Source organism: Schistocerca serialis, chromosome 1 (assembly GCF_023864345.2).
Source record: "Schistocerca serialis cubense isolate TAMUIC-IGC-003099 chromosome 1, iqSchSeri2.2, whole genome shotgun sequence".
Taxonomy (NCBI): Eukaryota; Metazoa; Arthropoda; class Insecta; order Orthoptera; family Acrididae; genus Schistocerca; species Schistocerca serialis.
Genome location: NC_064638.1, coordinates 484,964,379 through 484,978,377, shown reverse-complemented (window position 1 = coordinate 484,978,377; position 13,999 = coordinate 484,964,379). Strand labels below are relative to the sequence as shown.

The 13,999-nt window shown below is 40.5% G+C and overlaps 1 protein-coding gene across 1 annotated transcript in view; it reads left to right on the top strand.

Annotated features, from left to right (window-relative positions):
- The window catches only part of LOC126484377 (uncharacterized), a 100,026-nt gene that overhangs the window by 78,275 nt on the left and 7,752 nt on the right, over positions 1 to 13,999 (top strand). The window contains exon 11 of the mRNA XM_050107905.1: positions 12,540 to 12,695. Within this exon, the coding sequence (XP_049963862.1) occupies positions 12,540 to 12,695 (156 nt within the window). The remainder of the gene's footprint in view (positions 1 to 12,539; positions 12,696 to 13,999) is intronic.

The window sequence follows — 13,999 nt, the reverse complement described above, 5'->3', positions numbered from 1 at the left end:
ATATGAAACTTCCTGGAAGATTAAAACTGTGTGCCCGACCGAGACTCGAACTCGGGACCTTTGCCATTCACGGGCAAGTGCTCTACCAACTGAGCTACCGAAGCACGACTCACGCCCGGTACTCACAGCTTTACTTCTGCCAGTACCTCGTCTCCTACCTTCCAAACCTTACAGAAGCTCTCCTGTGAACCTTGCAGAACTAGCACTCCTGAAAGAAAGGATATAGCGGAGACACGGCTTAGCCACAGCCTGGGGGATGTTTCCAGAATGAGATTTTCACTCTGCAGCAAGTCTCGGTCGGGCATACAGTTTTAATCTGCCAGGAAGTTTCATATCAACGCACAGTCCGCTGCAGAGTGAAAATCTGATTCCGGAAACATCCCCCAGGCTGTGGCTAAGCCGTGTCTCCGCTATATCCTTTCTTTCAGGAGTGCTAGTTCTGCAAGGTTCGCAGGAGAGCTTCTGTAAGGTTTGGAAGGTAGGAGACGAGGTACTGGCAGAAGTAAAGCTGTGAGTACCGGGCGTGAGTTGTGCTTCGGTAGCTCGGTTGGTAGAGCACTTGCCCGCGAAAGGCAAAGGTCCCGAGTTCGAGTCTCGGTTGGACACACAGTTTTAATCTGCCAGGAAGTTTCATATCAGCGCACACTCCGCTGCAGAGTGAAAATCTCATTCTGGAAACATCCCCCAGGCTGTGGCTAAGCCGTGTCTCCGCAATATCCTTTCTTTCAGGAGTGCTAGTTCTGCAAGGTTCGCAGGAGAGCTTCTGTAAGGTTTGGAAGGTAGGAGACGAGGTACTGGCAGAAGTAAAGCTGTGAGTACCGGGCATGAGTCATGCTTCGGTAGCTCAGTTGGTAGAGCACTTGCCCGCGAAAGGCAAAGGTCCTGAGTTCGAGTCTCAGTCGGGCACACAGTTTTAATCTGCCAGGAAGTTTCATCAAAGTTAATGGAAATCATTGCTTCTTTGAAGGTGATTGATGACTAAAATTTGCACAAAACAATTCAGAGGTATTGTCGTTTGCTTAGGTATACGAAAGACGTATGCATTGAAAACTTTCACATGAAATTTCAATTTTTTTAAAGTTTTGGTGCTAACGTTTCTACTTTAGTTTTATTAATTCTTCTGCATTTTACGTCTTAGCAAACTCAGTGAAACACCACATATCTGAATTTATCCTTATTTCGTAGTAGTATTATTATTACCTTTCTTTTAATGGTAAAGTATTTTTTAACATAAATTTGCTGGTTTATCTCAACATCATAATTAGAGAACAGCATACTGTTTCAGTGTTACTTATTTTCACTTGCAGAGTAAAACTTCATAATTATGAAATCAAAAAGGACTATCATTCAGTTATGAGATGCTCTTATGTTGATTGGTTTCTGTGTATAAAATTTGCATTCAATAAATGTAATTGTTGTTAAATCGCAGAGAGATGAGTTAATTTATGTATTAGGCTATGTACAACACAAATATCAGTGTGAATGGATCACTTCCACTGCCAACCAACTATTAAGTGAGATTAAACATTTTCATTGTGTTAATTACAATTACAAAGCTTTTGATTTCAATGATTTTTTAAGTGCAATGAGGCTCTTAACAATGTGGATTCCATCTTCTCACTGCCGCTGGCCATCAGATAAAACATTGTGGTACCACCTGCAAAGCTCTACGATCTAACACAGGTGCTCACAGTCTAGATGAAAATCAAGTAAAAATTTTAGTTCAAGAATTAATTATTTGGAATATCCACAACATAATATTGAATATTTAAAAAGGGAAATGTATAACACAGGAAAGGAGAGAAAGAAAAGGATGGACACTGAGTTTAGTAATGCGTTCGAAAATAGTAACAAAGGAAAACAGCACTGGGTTACAGGGTTGAGGAAAAGCCATTAAGCAAAATCGAACAATGGAAAATCCAGAATGGAATAATAACAATATTATGAAAAGGAGAAACTGCTACTCATGATATAGTGCAGATGTTGAGTCATTGACAGTCCTAACAAAAGGACTGCTAAACAAGTAAGCTTTCGGACAAAAGACCTTCTTCTGAATTGGACAACATATACATGCACATTTACACGTTTGGCCTTGGCAGCCAGAGGCAGTGGTCATGTGTGTGTGTGGGGGGGGGGGGGGGGGGGTATGCACATGAGTTGTGTTTGCTGGAATGTGCATGTGCATGTTGTCTGATTCAGAAGAAAGCCTTATGACCAAAAGCTTACTTGTTTAACTGTCTTTGTGTTGCGCCTGTCTGCGACTCAACATCTCCACTATATGGTGAGTAGCAATCTATCCTTTTCATAATGCTGTCATTAAAAAAGGAAATGTATAGGTTGAAGTTAGATATGGTGAGCATTAGTGAAGTTCAGCTGCAGGAGGATGAAGACTTCTGCTAAGGTAAATACAGGGTGATAAATACAAAATCAAATTGGAATAATGCAGCAGTATGTTTAATAATGAATAAAAAAATGTGAATGTGGGTAAGCTACTGGGACAGCACAGTGAATGCATTATTGTAGCCAAGGCAAACACAAAGCCAACACCCATCACAGTAGTACAAGTTTAGATACCAAATCGCTCTACAGATGATGAAGAGGTTGAAGAAATGTACAGTGAGATCAAATAAATTATTCAGGTGGTTAAAGGAGATAAAAATTTAATTGTAATAGGGGACTGTAATTCGATAACAGGAAAAGGAAGAGAAGTAAACATTTTATGTGAATATGAACTGGGGAAAAGAAGGAAAGAGGGAGCTGGTTGTATACACGGAAGAGACTTTGAGACACCAAAAAGTTTCAGATTGATTTTGTAATCATAAGACAGAGATTTCATAACCCAATTTTAAGTTGTAAGACATTTTCAGTGATAGATGTGGACATTGACCACAGTTTACTGTTTATGAACTATAGATCAAGACTGAAGAAATTGCAAAAAGGTAGGAAATAAATGAGATGGAAACTGGATAGGTGGAAAGAACCAGAGGTTGTTGAGAGCTTCAGAGGGAGCGTTAGGCAAAGATTGACTAGAACAGGGGAAAGGAATACAGCAGTAGATGAATGGGTAGCTTTGAGAGATGAAATTGGGTAGGCAATACAGGATCAAATAAGTAAAAAGACAAAACCTAATAGAAATACTTGGTTAAAACAGCAGATATTGAATTTAACTGATGAAAGGAGAACATATAAAACTGCAGCATATGAAACAAACGAAAGGGAATACAAATTTCTAAAAAATGATATTGGTAGGAAATGCAAAATGGCTAAGTAGGAATTGCTAAGGACAGATGTAAGGATTTGGAAGCATATTTCACTAAGGGAAAGATGGATACTGCTTACAGGAAAATTAAAGAGGCCTTTGGAGAAAAGAGAAGTAGATGTATGAATATCCAGAGTTTAGATGGAAAACTAGTCCTAAGCAAAGAAGGGAAAACTGAGAGGTGGAAGGAGTATACAGAGGGGCTATACAAGGGAGGTAAATGTGAAGGCAATATTGCAGGTATGTAAGAGAATGTAGAGGAAGATGAGGTGGGGGATCGATACTGCAAGAAGAATTTGACAGAGCACTGAAAGACCTAAGTCGAAACAAGGCTCCTGGAGTAGATGACATTCCATCAGAACCTACTGACAGCCTTGGTAGAGACAGCAATAACAAAGGTATTCCATTTGGTATGCGAGATGTAAGAGACAGGCAAAATACCCTCAGACATCAAGAAGAATGTAGTAAGTCCACTTCAAAAGAAAACAGGTGCTGATGCTGTGAATATTACCAAAATATTAATTTAATAAGCCATGTTTGCAAAATACTAACATGAATTCTACATAGAAGAATGGAAAAACTGGTGGAAACCGACCTCAGGGAAGACCAGCTTGGATTCCAGAGGAATGTAGGAACACGTGAGTCAATACCGACCCTACAACTTACCTTAGAAGATAGGTTAAGGAAAGGCAAACCTACTTTTATAGCATTTGAGACTTAGATAAAGCTTTTGACAGTGTTGACTGGAACACTGTCTTTGAAATTTTGAAGGTAGCAGGGATAAAATACAGGGTATGAACGGCTATTTACAACTTGTACCGTAACTAGAGTTGCTTGGGCATGAAAGGGAGCAGTGGTTGAGAAGGGAGTGAGGCAGGATGGTGGCCTATCACCAATGTTTTCAATCTGTACATTGAGCAAGCAGTAAAGGAAACAGAAGAAAAAATTGAAGCAGGAGTTGCAGTTCAGGGAGAAGAAATAAAAATTTTGAGGTTTGCCGATGACATTGTAATTCCATCAGAGTCAGCAAAGAACGTGGAAGGCAGTTGAATGGAATGGACAGTGTCTTGAAAGGTTGATGCATGATGAACATCAACAAAAGCAAAACAAGGATAAATTAAATCAGATGATGCTGTGGGGATTACATTAAGAAGCAAGGCACTTAAAGTAATAGATGGATTTTTCTCTTTAGGCAGTATAATAACTAATGATGGCCAAAGAAGAGTGGATATAAAATGTAGACTGACAAATGGTAAGGAAAGCGTTTCTGGAGAATAGAAATTTGTTAACATCGAATATAGATTTAAGCATTGAGAAGTCTTTTTCTGAAAGTATTTGCATGGAGTGTAGCAGTGTATGGAAGTGAAACGTGGTTGATAAACATTTTAGACAAGTAGAGAATAGAAGCTTTTGAAATGTGGTGGTACAGAAGAATGCTGAAGATTAGGTGGGAGGATCACATATCTTACAAGGAGGCCTTGAATAGAATTGGTGAGAAAGGAAATTTGTGGTACAACCTGATCAGAAGAAGGGATATGCAGTAGTTATTCAGAATGAAGATGCTTGCACAGGATAAAATAGCATGGAATGCTGCATCAAACCAGTCTTTGGACTGAAGACTACAACAACAGTAATATTACGGTTCTCAAAATGATAAAAAAAATGGAACAGGAAAATGATACGTGAATAATTGGTTGCTTAACTGAATTGGGTGTAACAATGACTGTTAGAAATATTTAATAATCGTGGTTGTTCGCTGCGGAAGTCCTGAGGTGAAAACATATTCTTTTGTGATTATGATAAATTTGCTGTGACAATTCAGTTTTTTAACATTCTCCATTTATTGATAATAACTCTTTGTAATACACAAACTGAACTGATCCTGTACTACCACTGAACTGAGGCTGACTCACACACTGACTGAACAACCTTGCTGTTGCAATTGTGATCACTCTTTGTAACTTTTTCACAGTCAACATATCATTTACGTCTTTGTTAAGACTTGCAGGATAAGTACAGTTCCTCACATAGGCACAACTCACACCCATGTTACCACTGTCTCCTGCCACTGTGGCTGGAGAATCACATAATTCATGTAATTTTCAAAAAAATACGTTAATTTTGAAAAAGAAATTAAAATTTCTGAAAGAATGATCATACTAATCACACTGCTAGAAAAAAAATTAGTACACATGGAAAGATGATGTCGATTTTTATTCGATAACAGCATACACCATCTGGGGGATAGTAGGTGTACTGGTAATGGATTCAGTGTTATTCACCAAGAGCACTCTCTGTGTCTACTTTTTCACAAGGAATGCTCACAGCCAGAAGGCTCAGTGCAGTGCAGATGTGTGAAGAAAGCAGGCACCATACCACGGAGATGCACTCTTGCTTCCAACAGCCTGTTGAGTGAGATTAAAAGGGGTCAAATTGTGGCCTTCTGAGTGGTGGGGTTCTAGGCGCTACAATCTGGAACCGCTCGACCGCTATGGTCGCAGGTTTGAATCCTGCCTCGGGCATGGGTGTGTGTGATGTCCTTAGGTTAGTTATATTTAACTTATTTATTTATTTAATCGTGTCTGAGCTACATCTGTAATTAATTAATACACTATATATGCTAGATTACAAATACAAGTAAATGATAGTTATTCATTCATATATACATTCATGAGCTTCACATATTGTAAGTCATCATTATTGTCTAAAGCAAGGCTCATATCTCTCTCCAGTGTTTGGCACACTTCACTGCAGCGTCGTTGGCCAACCACAGGTCTTGGAAAGTGCATGGGGCCAGCAAAGATGTACAGGTCAGCAGGTGTGTCATGGTTTGTTTTCCTCCACATTGGCAGGGCTCTTCTTCGGCGTATCCCCACTTGATCAGGTTATCCTGTGATCTTCCCATTTGACATCTAAGTCTATTTAGGCTCTTCCAGACTCTCCATTCCAGTTGTGATCCAGCAGGAAGTTTTTCTTTAATGTTCCAACTTTTCAGACTGCCTTTATCCAATTTCTGTTTCCACATTGATTCTCTAGTTGTAGGCTGACTTTCGGTTAGTGGATGTTCAACTTTTATGAAGTCTTTCCTAGATTTAAGTCTTGCCTCCGCTGGCTGATGTGCGTACAGGGGATGTCTTCTATCTTCGCACTGCCTGCTTCGTTCGGCCATCGCCAGCGTTTGCCGTCTGATCTGTGGGGGGGCTATTCCAGAACACATATAAAGGAGATCACGGTTTGTAGGCTTCAGGCATCCCGTGATTAATCGACATGAGGCATTCAGTGCTGCGTCTAGCTTCTGGGCATGTGTCGATCTTCTCCAGACGGGGCATGCATATTCAGCTGGAGCAAAGCACAATGCCAGGGATGATGCACGTAGAATTTCAGGGTTTGCTCCCCAGTGTGAGTTGGTAAGTTTACGGATTATGCCGTTCCGTGTGTTGACTTTCGCTCTAGTTTTCTCTATGTGTTTCTTGTAAGACAATGTTCGATCTAACGCGACTCCAAGATAAACTGGGTTTGGGCAGTGTTGAAGTTTAACTGAGTTCCATTCCAATTGCAATTCCCTGTTTGCTTCCTTGTTGTTTAGATGAAATAAACAAGTCTGCGTCTTTGCTGGATTAGGTCGAAGCTGGTTCCCGTTGTAATATTCAGTTAGTTCTTCTAAGGCATCTGTTAGGTTTCTCTCAATCTGTTTGATTAATCTAGATTGGCATGCAATGGCTACATCATCAGCATAGATAAAGCTTCCTGTCGTCGGTCCAACAAGGAAGGAGCCTCCCAGAAGATTGTACAAGTACAGTCGGGCGTCCCCTGGGCAACGGTAAATACCGGCAGATCCTTCCACACACTGAGCTACGTCTAAAACGACATGTATTCAGAATCTAAAACGAAGGAAAGGCCCTTTTCAGAGCCATGTTTGACAGTCATATCTCTCAACATCGAGGGCATATCATCTGAAAAAGAAGAACTTATATATTTAACTAGTTCTAAGTTACTGATGACCTCAGAAGTTAAGTCCCTTAGTGCTCAGAGCCATTTGAACCATTTTTGAGTGGTGGGGTGGTGCTTTCAGAGAACTATTGTGTGTTGGATGTGTTGTATCAGTTGTGTAACAATGCTGGTATCAGTGGTCATGTGAACATTGTCACACCTGTAGACAAGTTTCCGGACATCCACGCAGCACAGTCACCCGTCAGGATTGTTGTATTTTAAGGGAGCAGTGGCAGATCATACAGTTACCACAACTCAGATAAGCGGGCTTGTGAGCCTGGACATGTCAACACGAATTGTTGCGAACCAGTTATTAGCACTGGGGCTGTGTTCAAGCACACATATAGCCTGTCCTCCACTCACGCCACAGTATCGATGTGCATGGCTTGACTGGTACCGTCAAAGAATCACTTGGAAGATGGAATGGCACACCATGGTCTTCAGTGATAAGTAGATTATGCCTGCACATAAGTGGTGGTCGTCTGCATGTACAACGAAGATCTGGTGAGCACTGTCTCATATAGAGTGCACTCGTCCAAGGCACACTGATCCCACCCCAGGTCTTATGGTCTGAGGTGCGATAAGCTACAACTCTCTTTAGCCTTTTGTATTTCTGGAGGGGAGGATAACCAGCACTCTGTACATACAGACTGTTGTTAGACTTGCTCTTTTGCCATTTTTGCAACAGGAAGGTGATGTGTTGTTCCAACAGAATAATGCCCACCCACATACTGCCAGTGACACTCAGTGTGTTCTGCAAGACGTGCAGCAGCTTCCCTGGCCAGCACAATCTCCAGGTTTGTCTTCAATTGAGCACATGTTGGATATGATAGGACGAGAAGTGACTTGTGTTACTCATCAGCCAACAAGTCGTACAGAACTGTGTTAACAAGTTGAGCAGGTGTGGCATAACATATTCCAGGATGGTATTTGCCATTTGTGTGATCGATTGGATGCCAGTCAATGCCGGCATTGCTGCTCGTGGAGGCTACACTGCATACAAATATGGGTGTTTCAGCATGGGCTGACACCTGGTACCCAGAACGACTTGTGCTACTGATCTGTAAAGGCAGTCACTTATGTGCTCCATATACTGTTGCAATAATAAATCCTGAGTGAATTGAAAACCTCTAAAAGTGTGTACTAATTTTTTTCTGGCAATGTAGTATTTAAATTCCTGTGGGTGACTGCTACAGCCCAAAGTAAGAAAGAAAGAATCCTAAATTAAAATAAGCAAAGGTAAATGTGGAATGATGTGAAATTGTCAAAAAATGAAAATATTGTTGTAAAATCATCATTGTAAGTACACAGTGGAAAGCCAAGGATGGAATAACATCAATATTATGAAAAGGATAGATTGCTACTCACCATGTGCGGGAGGCATTGAGTCACAGTCAGTAATAACAAAGAGACTGCTACACATTTACATCTACATTATTACTCTGCAATTCACAATTAAGTGCCTGACAGAGCTTTGAGTCAGAAGGCCTTCTTCCAAAATAGAACGAAATAGAGTGCCTGTGCCCCCCCCCCCCACCCCACCCCCAACACCACCTACACACACGCTGTGGCCAGAGACAATAGTCATGCTTGTATGAATGTGTGTTTTACTACACTTACGAACCAGCCACTTGCTGTTCCATAAGTGGATTTCTCTTAATCTGCAGTGAAGTAGCACTTTGCTGGCCAGCTAGTGTTCTTATCAATGACTGAAGCTGAGATTGTTGCAACAGATACAGCTGTGACAGAAGTATAGTTAAATTAACTTTGTAGGGAAATTCCAGTGTTGAAAGCTCTACTTGATCGCCTCTGTAGCTGACTGGTTAGCACCTCTGCCTTCAGAGCAGAAAGAAATGGGTTTCATTCCTGGTACCTCCTCAGAATTTTTAAGAAGTAGGAAGGTCTTAATGGGGTCGACTCAGCTTCAAGAGACCTAATGAGGAGCTGCTTGAATAAGGAAGCAGCGGCACCATCCGAATTTACCTACTGTCAGTAATGACTGGAGGGGCTGGTGACATGCCGATCACATGTCCCACGATCTTAGATCATGCCTTGCCTTGTAGGCAGTATGTGGCGAGTCAGAACAAGTCTAGGACCCCCCTCCCCCCCTCTCTCTCACTCCCCCCTCTCTCTCTCTCCCTCTCTCTCTCTCTCTCTCTCTCTCTCTCTCTCTCGCTCGCTCGCTCGCTGTGTGTGTGTGTGTGTGTGTGTGTGTGTGTGTGTGTGTGTTCAAAAAATGCTCAAATCATATAGATATGTGTTTCCTCTTTTTTCTGAGAGCTACTTCAGTAAGGTAAATTAAAATTGAAATTGAACCAAGTTTATGCCCAGTGGCAGATGTCTTCACAAGCCACTCAAGCGTGTAACTTATGCATATTTGCTTGATGTGATGTAAAATTTCAAGCTTTAGTAGTGTTATGGCACCCATACCATGGAAATGCATGAAAGGGCCAGAGCTGGTCACAGCAAGTACAAGCTAGCTGTGTCAGGTATCTGCCTGTGAGCACACTTACCAGTAGGCAAAATTCTGGCAACAGTCTGCCACACACACATGCACAAGTTAGCAAAAAACAATGGCAATGTGAGCTGAATGACGGCTCTCAACAGATGTGTTTTCTGGATTCCATTTCTGTGAGCCATGGATTGTGTGGAACTAGCTTAACATGAGCCCCCAACCAATGCTTACAGGCATTAATTGGACACCTTTTCATTTGCCAGTTTTGTTGCGTCTGTGGGGTACACAGTGGTCCACGGTTTGAGAAGAAAATTGTTCATTTTCTCTGGACACAAGACTGTTGTTTTCCTGTAACATGCGGTCAGGTGACATGCTCTTATCACTTAAAAGTGTATGCCCTCCAGGCTCAATGTTTGAGCAGAACTTGTGCTAATGTTAATTGTAGCAGTCACTGACCATATGCACAACAAAAAGATTTTCACCAAATAAGGTTTCAGCCAACAAAGCCCTTGTCAGAAATAGACAAAACACACACACACACACACACACACACACACACACACACACACACCACGACCATAGTCTGACAGCTGAAGCCAGACAATGAGCAGTATCAGCAGCACATTATGGGAAAGGCAACTGGGTGGGGACAAGGAGGAGGCTGTGGTGGGGAGGGGGAGGGATAGCAGGGTAGGGGTGAGGGATGGTAAAGTGCTGCTGGGCAGCATGCAGGGACAAAGTGGAAAGACGGTAGGGCAGGTAGGTGCAATCAGGTGCTTAGACAGAGGGTGGGGGAGAGATGGGAGCAGGGTAGTGGAAAAGGAGAAAAGTAAAAAGACTGAGTGTGTTGGTAGACTAGAGGGCTGTGTAGTGCTGGAATGGGAAAAGAGAAGGGACTAGACAGTTGTGGACAATGTCTAATGAAGGTTGAGGCCAGGAGGGTTACAGGAATGTGGGATATGTTGCTGGGAGAATTCCCAACTGTGCATTTCAGAAAAGCTGGTGTTGGTGGGAAGGATTCATATGGCACAGGCTGGCAAGCAGTTATTGAAATAAAGAATGTTTTGTTGGGAGGCGTGCTCAGCAACAGTGCAGTCCAGTTGTTTCTTGGCCGCAGTTTGTCAGTGGCCATTGATGCGAATAGATAGCATGTTGGTTGCCATGCAGCACAGTGGCTGCAGGTTAGTTTGACATTCTATCCTGGATTTTCCATTGTTTGATTTAGTAACTTACATTTTATATACAGTTATACACACAAACATGTATTTTGTGTTGTATTAGTTCACACTTTATTACAATGACTGGATATTGAGTAATGGTCAGACTTAGAGGTTTTTCCCCTCCCTTCGTGAGGTGATGGGTTAATGCAGTATTGTGTACCTTCAGTGGTGTATACTCATGAGGAAAAACAGTACTTTTATTCTTCATTGCTCTGAGACTAGGTTTAATGGAACCAAGCCTTATCAGCCATTATGGACAACAAGTCAACTGCACTTTGCGCAAATTTTGCTGTCATAATGTCACACAATACCACACTGAATAACACATGGGCACTCAGATTGTTCATCTCGCTGATATCTCCCCCAAATCCAAATGTTCATGTTTTTTATCCAATCACTTGAGATGTTTACAATTTCTATTATATTGTGGATTACGCACAGGTGTCATCTAGTACATCATCATAAGTTTTGGTGACTGTGCTAATATGCTGTGGATGTTTCGGAGACTAGGCATCACTGATGCCCATATGATCACAAAGTAATACAGTGAAGCATTGGTAAGGTATATCAAGTAATGGAACAAAGTTCTTGTTTATGTTTTCAGCACTTCTTTTGTATCCCTGGTCATTTTTCCAGTCAGTATTCAGTTTTATTAATTTAAAGTAAGACAAAATTGTTCCAAAGTTTATTTTCAGTCATTTTTAGCAAAATATTTTATGTTGGCTAGATCATAACGGTTATAAATATCAGTTGAAACTGTAATATAAAAAATGTGACTGGTTACAGTAACCCAACAGATGATAAGAAATTTCTGTAGCTGTATAAAAATTGCTTATCAGTGAGATAATATAAAGTCATTTAGTAGAAAAAAAATCTTCTCACTAAGTTTGCAGGCATTCGGAGCCAATGGCTCCTTCTTCTGACAGAAGCTTTGAAGAGGAAGGAAGAGGGGAGAAGGAAAGACTTTCCTTCTCATCTGCCTGTTAAGTCTACCCACACCCAGGGTTGTGGTTGACTCTATCCCTTTTCCTACCTCATGAATCCTTTTCCTTCACCCCTCTTTCTTCCCCTTCAATCCTTCTGCCAGAAGGAGCAGTCACTGGCTCCGAAAACTTGCAAACTTTAATACCAAATCAAACAATGGAAAATTCAGGATGGAATGTAACAATATTGTGAGAGGGAAAGTTGCCACTCACATATAGGGGAGATGCTGAGTTGCAGAGAGGCACAACTAAAAGATTTTCACACTTACTTTAATACCTTTATATGTGTGTTCTTCTGCCACTGTTAGGCGAGGAGATTTTTTTGTCTACCCAATTACAAAATATTTTCAAAAATTAATCATTTTCATAGATAATATGAAGTGATTTTTGAACATATTTACCTGTTATCATCAGTAGTGGCATAGAGAAACACAATAGTTAGCAGCGTCTTATTCTTGTTAATATATGACTTATCTCAATGAAGCTGTACTGTAATTTGTGTAAAGTGACCAGAATGTAATGGTAATTTCTGGCATTAAAACTTGAGAGATTGTTAGTAGTTCAATTACAACTCATTATAATACGATATACAGATTTCCTGCTGTTCCACTACAGCAAATGTTTCATTTCAGATCCATGGGAATTTCTTCTTAATGATAAAGAAAATGAAACAAAGTTCAAATTCAGTTTAAAGAAATCATTGCTGCAGTGTGGCAAAGCAAAGCTTCTCACCGGTTTTAATGTGGCAGTCACACCAAGTGTGAAACCACCACCACAGGAAATGAAAGGTAGTTGTGCTTGTTTCATCATATATGCACTGTTATTTTGCAAACATAGACCATATGAATGTAGAGAAGTTCATTGATAATTGTAAGAACTGGAAATCTCTTTCACCAATGTTAATTTCAGTGACCTATTTCCTCAAACCACCAAAAATGAACATGACGGTTATGAAACAAATCAGATTTTCTGTGTTACTCTTCCCAGTTAAGCTTGCTGTAAGTAGAATCTTAATCTCAGTTTAAGAATAAAGAAAAAAATGTGTAGTAGAATATTTGGTTCTATAATTACATCTTCTGATTGTTCTATAATTATTCAGCTGTTTTAAGAGTGAGGTTTTTTTAGCTACTATCACTGTTTTAATTTAGCTTGCAATCAAATTTGAAGACAATAAATGCCCTTTGGATAATTTCAGATAGCATCTCAGGAAGCTGAGCCAACTACATCATTAGGATTCATGTTTGCTATTGATGTGATACCCTTTCATCAGAGCTACTCAGTGCCACAAACTGTTCAATACCAAAAGCCTTGGTCATGTCCAAATGCCCACCCATAGTTTAGTTTCTGGGTAAGAGAAGAAAGCACATTTAAAACAAACCTGAATCTGAAAGTGAGGTGGTGAGTGTATAGTGAGGCAAAACACTTGCTAGCAAATAATCTCAGCAATATTCCACTCACACAAGACTTGCTCAGGTATTGGGGCTCTTCTTGAAGTAATCATCTGAATAGGTTACCTGTAGAAAATTGTGAAGCCAGAAATGACTTTCTCAGTTCAAATCATCCCATTCCCAGTGGGGGATTATGCCACTAACAGGTTCAAACATGGGAGACTTGGGGGAGAACTCCCATTAAAAAAGTTTCATGGATGACAAACCATAACAAAACACTGACACTATATAATAATTTGTTGTGAAGAAGAGAGAGAGAGAGAGAGAGAGAGAGAGAGAACGATTTAGCGGAAATTGCTAATCCTGATATAACAAGTAAAAGAATAAAAGAATATGCAGGATATGCATGACAGCATATTAATAGAATAGGAAGAGACGGGTGTTATTTGGATAAATTTCTATCTAGGCAATTTTTCAAAACATTTTATGTGGGGGGAGGAGATTATTCCTTTCTATGAATAAAAATAATTATTTATTGTTTATTATTCATAATTTAATAAATTACATAGCATACCACCAAATTCCCCTCCTCCTCCTCCTCCTCCTCCTCCTCCTCCAGCCTTCACACTCTCGCATATAACCATTGTTTGTTCCTATAGCTCAACAGCCTGTGCAGTTAAACTGCCGATGCGGACCAATTCAGC